The following is a 9,032-nucleotide window of genomic DNA, read 5'->3' as shown; positions in this document are numbered from 1 at the left end:
TTAAAAGTCTGATTTCTGTGTTCTTTTCTTTAATAGATAGTTGTATTTTACCTAAATGTACGTTGAGGCACAGTCCTCCTAGGCAGCTTAAAAAGTATCAATCAAGTGCAGACACAGACGTGCAGTTTATTTAAGCCTGCTAAAACACAGCCTGGTCATCAGAATTAAGCTGGTGTCAGCTGATCCAGTACAATCTTTCAAAGTTTGGTAACTGAACTTACTTCATTACTCCTAACCACTTCAAAAGTGGTTCTTGTTCATCAAAACCCAGGAAAACAAATGATCACAGATCAGCATCCATGACAGAAACAGAACTATAGGCAGCGACTGCAATGAGTCAAGCAGTTGGAAATCCTTTTAAATTATAAAGCAGTACTAAAACCATATTCATACACATGAACGAGCCCTTTAGCTCTGCTGCCCTGTTAGGTCAGACCACACAACGCTGAGCCTGTCCCTGCATTAACACAAAGCCTTCTGGCTAAACGTCTTACACTGCGGATTGCTCACAAGCAAGATTATTGAATAAAAATGACAACTTGAGTTCAGACCTGTATTAAATGGGATAGCTGGCACAATAGCTGCTGGGGTATATCAGCTAATAATAACCACTACTCAAACTTAACACTACAACTATAAAAAAACCCAACAACTTACGTATAGAAAAGGCGATGGGCAACCGGCTGCAAAAGGGCACAGGAATCTCGCTTGAAGAGTTTAAAGGGCCAGACTGGGAAAGGCACAGCCATGCTCACTCGAGAGAACTATGAGGAACTTCACAATAACAAAATCAATCTGCAATTCATACAGCCTGATCCCCAAAACAAACATTTTGCACAATTTTAGAATGAGATTGCTTTCGCAAAGATGAGATTAATTGACTGTAGTTTCAATCACTTGCTACCGTATTTAAGTACAAAGGAAACACACTTCATAGATCAAGACTAGAATCATATTGTCATTTACCTGAGGTTTGAGTCAACATGTTAAAATTAGCTTTTATTTTTGAACAAAGTTTTCACCACTTTACAAAAAATGTTTTAGTGTTCACTGGCAGTTAAAACCACTTTGCATAGTGAAATAATACTTGAAAAATTCATCTTTAAAAAAAAAAAACAAGATTCAATTTTGCAGAATTCTGCAAGAAAAACACAGAAATGGTTGGGAGAGTTCATGCAAGAAAGGGTTGTTGATGAAACTGTTTCACAGGATAAGAAAACAAAACAGAACAAAACCCAAGCAGCTCTTAATTACAGTACATTGCTGTGCAAGATTTGCATGGTGCAAGCACCAGCTGAAGTTGTATCTTGTTCTTGGAAACTGTTTCTGTAGCTGACAAAATGCTCCTCCTCTAGAAGCCCTGTAGTCAAGAGCAGAAGAATGCACAACAGACAGAAACGAACTAACAAAAGTGCTAGTTTGTGGAGATCCTCCCTTGCTTTCTACAGTGCTGCTGGAGTAGCATCTTCTGTCACACAAGCGAAGCGAGTCTCCTTTGGACCTGTGCCTTTCAGAACTGCACCTGAATAAGTGCATCACCTTGTGCTCCAGAAGGCAAGGGCTGCTCTGTAATACGAGTTGGCTAAAAAAAAAAGTTCTGCTTGGCTCCAGACGTTTCCTGAGAAAATGCCATCAGTTATTAAAATTGACTCTACTTTGCTTCATAGGCTTCTGAATGTCTGCGGATCAGGCTGAACTTGCCTGTAGGGTCAGGGATATACCACTTCTCCCAGACTTCAGCGTATGAAGCTGTTCTTCCCCATGGTTTGAAATGTCCGTTCCAATGGAGTAGCTTGGCAGCTTTCACAAACTGAGGAGAGTACCTTTTTCCAGCACTAGACCCTTTTATTGAAAAAGAAGCATTAGTGCCTGAAATAAAGGCAGCAGAAACACCAACATGCAACTTCAAAACAAAGGATTTTAACAAAGGAAATCTTGTCATTTATGGAGAAAGGAGATAATATGGGAGGCAGAAATCAGGGCAAAGTGAAAAACATAATCAGGTGCAACTGAACACCTCTTTGATCTGTCTCGGTATCCATTTTAATGTACTGCCTTAACTTCCAAGTTCTTTAAAACCCCTTAATACCCAGATGTATTCAGCAGCCTGTGTATTGTTCACTGGAAACAAAACCTAAGAAAGCTCTCCCAGCATTGGGGTTTCACCAGTAGCAGAACAGATATGAATGTCTGCTCCTCTCAACAATCTTGGAGGAAACACCTAGGACCACTTCAGATAAATATGTATGTGGAAAAAGAAAAGGAAAATGAGAAGTAATTTGAAAATAAGTCAATTCAAGAACTATCCCCCTAGCAGTTCAAAAAAGAACATGAAGGATCAGGCCCACAAGCCCCAAGATGGTATTGCAAAGCAGTGTTTCTTAAAGAACAAGGTATAAAATAGGGGAAGAAAAGATCCATTTGCTGCATCATCAACTAGGTGTCCAGCTACAGACCTGGAAAAACACACTGGGGGAGCAGTGTCACAAATGTTTCATACGTACCGAGATGCCGGACATTCCACATGGGATCAATACTGGAATGTTGCTTGTAAAATACAATTAGCAGTGGAGGTGTCGTGATGCTGCCAGCCAGAGTCCTACTGTAAAGTTCCTCTCTGGAAGAGAGGATGAAAAGAAGTTGGGAGAGGATGCTTGTGGGGCCCTAAATCAGTTGATTTTCACTTGCAGCTGCATGACAGGAATCCACAGACACACAGACAGCCCTTCATTTAACAGTTAAATGCCATCACCATAACCCAATCCCTGACCTGCTGTCGCCCCAGCTTGGGGGTACTTACACTACATTAAGCGCCATCCACTTCTCCAATTGCTTAGTGATGTTCTGTAATTTCCATTCTGTCAAATTGGCAACAAAAACTCCTGGATTGAAAGAGCAGGTGTTGGCTTTCATGGCAAGCTTTCGGATGGTTTCTTTTTTGTAATCTAGAAACCCAATGTAATTATACTGGGAGGGGAAAAAAAAAAAAAGAGTAGAAATTAGCTTAAAATATGGTCAAATTACTATTTAAAGAAAAATTTTGCACAACTCCCAACAGACAAGCATAACTTGAAGTTGTTAAAGAAAATACCCCTTCCTTTAACACAAGAGAAAGAAAGCTTAAGAGATCTAACATTTTAAAGATATGATTATATAAACTACATACTTTAAGGAACGCTGCATGGTCTTAATAATACCATATTATTCATATGGTACCACTCCCAGAAAAAGTACTTTTTATATCTCCCTCTGATGTTCTAAGACCTCCTGTGGTTCCACACTGGGAATCACCCTCATTGTAAAGCACAGCAAAAATTCAAAGTGCTTTTACTGTGCCTAAACAGAAACTGCAGGTGTCATTTGTAACACAAACATCAGAGTAAATTGATTTGGGTAGGGACAGTCACACCTTTAGGTTCACTGCATTTGGAAGTCAACCTGCAAGAACATTAAAAACGAGTGCCTGTTTCCAAAGCCTGGGATCTATAGTATTGTTACCACTGAATCAGAATAAAACTAACCTGATTGCCTGCTCCACGGACAGCAACTTTATTAGTGGTTGAGTCACAATCATCTGAAAATGCAGCTGCATGTCCAGGTTTCAATGGAGTGTTGTAAAGTTCAAGAATATCATCTGAGAAATGGAAGTAAGCACAGAAAAATTAAAAGCAATCCTGATTAAGCGCTGAGTGACTTTTTGTTCAGTCCATTGCTACAGCAGATAAAACCACTCAGTTTAATCCAACTCATTCATATTTACAAAGTTTTTACATCTTTCCTTGACAGTAGAAGTTTTTGGTTACTGTAAGAGATGGCACACTAACCTCAGCATAAGGCCAGTGGCAAAAGGCTAAGAAAAGGTCCCATACCTTGCACTATTATGTCATCATCCACATAGATGGCCTTCTCCGCATGAGGTACCAAATTGGGCAAGTAGAATCTCGCAAAGGTTAACTGTGAAAACAAGAAAGCAAGGGAAGAGAAGAATTAAATGAAAAATTGTCCAAATAAACGTGAAATTGACTGATACTCCTGGCACTTATCTATGGCACTCATGTCCAAGACAACTTCTATCAAGGAAGTAAAATAGGCAGCAATATCCTAGAAGTTATTTGAAATAAACACGTTCCATCAATTCCTGACTTCCTATGAATTTGTGCATTGATAAACTAACTTTAAAACTGGTCTATATTAGAATTTCTTATTTCTCCACATGTATCTGTAGTGTCTCTGAGGTGTTGGCATGCTTGACATGGAAGCTGCTGTGTCTCACTGTAGCTAGCAGCAAAAAATTATACTAGGCATGCACAGCAGATATTCAAATCCATCTCTCACTATCTGGAAATTTATTCTTACTGAAATTTAGGAATTTGATTATAAAAGATTGCTCCTACGCCAATAGATTTGGTTTTGATCTCTAGTTGTGTTCAAAAGCCAGTATCAAAATATATCGTTACTAACTAATAATTGCAAAAAAGTAATCAACATCATCCTCACTGGTTTTAAGGTGTCTGCCTTTTGAGGATCCACTTGTACTTTCCCTTCTAAGACACGAGGGTCAAAATCCAAAATTCGGTATCTCAAATTTTTCAGAGCAGTGTTACTTAGCCACAGCCTGCAAACAGGAGAAAGGCGCAGATTTTGTTAAATGAGACAAAATCAAATGAAAAGCAAGAGCTCCAACTGACAGTGAAGCAGATCTTGATCTGGCCGCTCGCTTCCCTATCCAACAAACATACACACAGAATGTAAGCCATGGCTGATGTCAGTGGTGTCCTGTATGACTGCAGGGGCATACTGCACAGCTGTGACACATGAAAGGCATGAGGTTGCTTCTTAACTTTACTAGAAATATACGGTCCTGTTATCACAGGTCCTTCACAAAAAATATCAGTGTGAATGGATGTGGGTAAAAATAAAAGGATCAAAGAACAATCTAGAAAAATGGAGAAACTTCATTGCCAGCATTTGAATTGCTTAGATGAAATGGAGGAAGTAAGTGTTACAAGCCCTCCACCAACAAACTTCAACCCCACCGGCTGGATATCACCCCACTGGAAAAGATGGCTCTTTTCCATCCCTGAAACATTACCAGAGGAAGGACTGTAGGACTCCCCACAGCAGCCTTGTCAAAAAGCTGCAATAAGCAGCAGCAGATAGAACTGCAAACAATTTAGAGGAGTGCAGTTCCAGGGAAAGTCAGCTCTTGCTCTTCCCAGAAATACTTAAGTTTTACAGTATCGTGGGAATCTAATTAAAAGATCATTACCTCAAGTGATCCACAGTATCATTCATAGTAACAATATGGAAAACCACATTGGATCTGGTGTGACGGTAAATACTGTTCATGGCTGCAATTGCACCCCCAAGCCTCTCATCTGATGCTGCAATAACCACAGAAATCTCCTTATCATTCCTTTCATCTGCCAGCCTCTGGGGAGCTGCGGGTATGAAATCTATAGGCTGAAGTCCTAATGGATTTGAATCTGTGGAGTACAAATGGCATCACATACTTGTTTTATGCAAATGAAACACAGACAGTATTACCACGGTACAATTCCTGACACCTTCAATTATTTCTGCTATGCAAGCACTTGGATGTCTCAGCTGAGGTGTGGATTACAGTGTGCCAGTATCAACCACTTAAAATATAGCACCTGCTCTTGAGAATTCGAGATGTTAATGAATAGGAAAACATCACACTTACAAATAAACCACGTACATTTAACTGTACATATTCACACACAGCAAACAACGTACTAAAATGAGGCTTAAACTACAGTAGGCCATGCTTACCTTTAGTCCCCTCTGCCATGTCTATAATCTCACTCACTTCCCCCTCCCATTTACCCTAACCACCTTCTAGTCTTCTCCACATCACCCTTCCCTCTTTTTCGTATACTTTCTTTTCCTCTTAGGTAGGAACCAATGAAGAAAACAGAAATTCTACGTTAAAGTCACTGTTGCGAATTTTTTCCCGCCAAAGATCAAGGCATTAAGTATAGCCCACGATTATTCCAGGGATCACAGATCACACCACATTATCTAAGCTGAAACCGCAAGAATTTATAATCATAGTGTGCAGATAGGAGATCAGCGTTGAAATTTATTACTAGACCACGTCACCTGTACAAGCTGGCAAATTGCCCACTACCCACACTTTTTATAACACCACCGGTACCTTTCAGATGATCTAGGCTATTACATATTAGATAATTTTAGGTAGTTTGAGGAACTTAGCAAACAGAGATTTGGCAGTTTGTCGGCAATATTCTGCTGTTCACAAAACTGGGCTTCTGCTTCTCTTTGCCTTTCTCTGACGACAGAGCTTAACAGTTTTGACTTCAACTGATTCCTGGTTAAGGCCTGTCAGGCTCCTATTCAACTGCTGTTGGGAAGCACCAATACAACTGCTACCCAGGAGCAACAACCTCCCAGTAGCAGCAAACTGGGACTTGGCAGTTAACTGGGACATGGAGAGGCTCTGTGGGACCATGTGCAGTTCTTAAAAGCGTACTCCCAAAAATGAAAAGGCTTTGCTAAGTAAACCGCATCGTATCTTAATGACTCTTAAAGCCAGAAGGAACCCTTACTGCTATCTCGCCTGGCTTCCTGACCGAGAAAAGTCACAGGACAGCAAGAACAGACAAGCCCACCAAGCTGAAGTTCCTTGGGTATGAGAACAGGAAAAGATCTACTCATAAGAGAGTGCAAAAATTATACTTTGTTATGCAAAGGATTGATCATTATCATACACATTATTTCAGTAACATGGTGGTTTCTGTCCGGCCAGAGCATGTGCTTTCCCACCAATCTTAAAAAAAAAAAAAAAAAAAAAAAAAAAAAAGACAAAACAACCCAACATACCTGACAATTCCCGTTTCAAGAAGTCACTGAGGCCTAGGAAGTTACGATGAAGAACTAGCAAAAATATGACAACAGCCACTATAAGGATGGAAATGTTCACTGAAAATTTAAAAAAAAAAAAGTTTATCAATATAACCAGAGAAAGATTGGGAAACTCAGAAAAGTACAAAAGAGATTTTTAAAAAATTAGACACACACATACACACATACCTTTCCTTAATGTCATTTTTCTCTTGTTATTTTATTTATTAGCATAAGCTTCCTGCAAACCTGCAAGAGAAAAAATACGTCAGTCACTTCCTACTTCCAGTGCATGCCTACACAAGGCACAGCACACTATCACCAGGAGTGTCAAAACAGTTTCTGAATGTAGTGAGTGTTTCCTTCTCTTAAAAAGATAAAACTGTACGTCACATTTTAATAACCAAGTATGGTATCTCAGTCAGTATGTAGCTACAATGACATATCTAAAGAACTCAGAGATGAAAAGAGAGACGTAGAGAGCTTGTCACTTACTTCACTGACAGGAAAAAAACCCACCCACAAACTCCTTCTGCCAGTCAGAAGTGATCTGGAAAGAATCTGGAAGATTATGTATGATTTGGTGGGGGTTTTTTTACTGTTGAACCAATTTAATTTAACTATCTGAACTGGAAGCATCCCAGCAATAAGGCAAATGATTATACATTTCTTTCCATGCTTAACTAACTGCAAGATTTTGGCAGGACGCAGTGTTTATAAGATTTTAACAAATAGCATTATACACTTCCAAAACCATGAAATTGTCTACATAAAATATAACAGACTATCAGCTGAAGCGTCATCACACAAAAAAGATCACAAAAGCGTAAAAGAAGGTATTACCATCATGTTATAGAGGGGGAGAAAAACGCACACTCAAAGCAATGATGCAATCTCGGCATGCAATTCAAACACACATATTCATTATTTAATGGTACCAGTGACTGTGAAATCAGAACAAGAACTATGCATCCTGGAGTGTGAAGTAGCTCTCAAGTAACACACAGAAAGCACGCACACCATAACAACACGCAAGATTCAAGAAACGGAGACAGTTCTAGATTAAAACACTCGCAAAATTTCCAAATTAAGATACCGCAAACTGTGTTGTGACTATTACGTGTGTCAGGCATAACCATCTTCTTTCCGCTGTTGCGTTTCTCCCGTGGGGAAGATACACTTATCGAGCACAACAAATAAACGCCGCGCCTGCAGCGCCACTGAGCCGGTCGGGACACGCAGCCTTAGCTGGCAGGAGCGCAACGCAACGTCCCTCTTTATCACGAAGCACGTTGCAACGCTCCTCGGTCCCTGGGGCAGCGATGCTGAGGGTGCACGCACACGTGACATATACAACTGCCCTTTAGTGACGCTACAGCAGCCTGTGCTGAAAGCGTCTACAGATTTGACTTTTCCAGAAATTACTGTCGGTGCAAACACAAACCCGCGCTAAAATACCCAAACGCCTGCTCGCCGCTACACTGCCGCAAGCTCAGGCGCGCCGGTGGCGCGGTTTACAGGCAGTAAGCCGGGCACACGGCTGTCCCCCTCCCCCTTTCACCGCACCCTCCACGAGCTGCACGGCCCAGCAGCACAAACCGCGCTCCCTCGGGCCGCCGCCTCGGCGGGGCTCCCGCGCAGCTCCTCCTCCGAGGCCCGCCGGAGGCACAGCCCGGGCGGGGGCCCCGGGAGCCCCGCTCCGAGGCCGGCAGGGCCTGGCCCAGCTCTCCTCCACCGAGACACCCCCCGCGCCATTCCCCTCACCGTCCGCCCGCGTCGCCGCCGCCGCCAACTGCCACCTCGGCAGCGCGCCGCCCCCGCGGCCGCCACCACCCACCAGCAGCCCAACGGGCCGCAGGTGTCCGCCGCGACGCCCGATGGCCGCGAGGAGCGAAGGCCGCGCCGCGCCCGCCCTGCTGCACTAGCGGGGCTGCGGCAGCTACCGACGACTTCGCGAGCGGAGCTCGAGCCTTGGGCGGGAAGGGCCGCCCGCAGGCTGCCAAGTCAGCGTCGATCCCGGACAGGCGACGCCGCGGGCGCCTCGCACCTGCCGGCTGAAGGCCCCTCAGTCAGGGGTCCTGAGGATGGAAGCCGCCGTTGCCGGGGAGACAGCGTCCCGCGCCGCGTCGCGCCGGCCGTTACCG

The 9,032-nt window shown here is 42.9% G+C and overlaps 1 protein-coding gene across 2 annotated transcripts; it reads right to left on the bottom strand.

The window, feature by feature from the left end:
• Window positions 1–110: 110 nt before the first annotated feature.
• Window positions 111–9,024, bottom strand: GLT8D1 (glycosyltransferase 8 domain containing 1). 2 transcript variants are annotated; one of them, XM_076346167.1, is made up of 10 exons: window positions 8,653–8,710; window positions 7,078–7,137; window positions 6,868–6,966; window positions 5,270–5,486; window positions 4,498–4,615; window positions 3,870–3,954; window positions 3,522–3,634; window positions 2,801–2,967; window positions 2,505–2,617; window positions 111–1,842 (listed from the first exon to the last, which is right to left on the bottom strand). In XM_076346167.1, exons 2-10 carry the CDS (start codon window positions 7,091–7,093, stop codon window positions 1,652–1,654), a joined length of 1,119 nt encoding a protein of 372 aa, XP_076202282.1. In that variant the 5' UTR covers window positions 7,094–7,137; window positions 8,653–8,710; the 3' UTR covers window positions 111–1,651. The 2 variants fall into 2 exon arrangements, with proteins under 2 accessions (XP_076202282.1, XP_076202283.1); XM_076346168.1 differs by lacking the exon at window positions 8,653–8,710 and adding an exon at window positions 8,936–9,024 and having other exon boundaries at window positions 979–1,842.
• Window positions 9,025–9,032: the final 8 nt, after the last annotated feature.

The sequence above is a fragment of the Aptenodytes patagonicus genome, chromosome 8, assembly GCF_965638725.1.
Source record: "Aptenodytes patagonicus chromosome 8, bAptPat1.pri.cur, whole genome shotgun sequence".
Classification (NCBI taxonomy): Eukaryota; Metazoa; Chordata; class Aves; order Sphenisciformes; family Spheniscidae; genus Aptenodytes; species Aptenodytes patagonicus.
Note: the sequence above shows the minus strand (reverse complement) of the source record. Positions and strands in the feature narration are given on the sequence as shown.

Coding starts and splice junctions, on each gene's coding strand:
- GLT8D1 (XM_076346168.1), bottom strand. Junction 3,635..3,869: donor TGATGACATAATAGTGCAAG/GTATGGGACCTT, acceptor TCCATTTCTCAG/ATGATATTCTTGAACTTTAC. Junction 1,843..2,504: donor GTGGAATGTCCGGCATCTCG/GTACGTATGAAA, acceptor TTTCAATAAAAG/GGTCTAGTGCTGGAAAAAGG.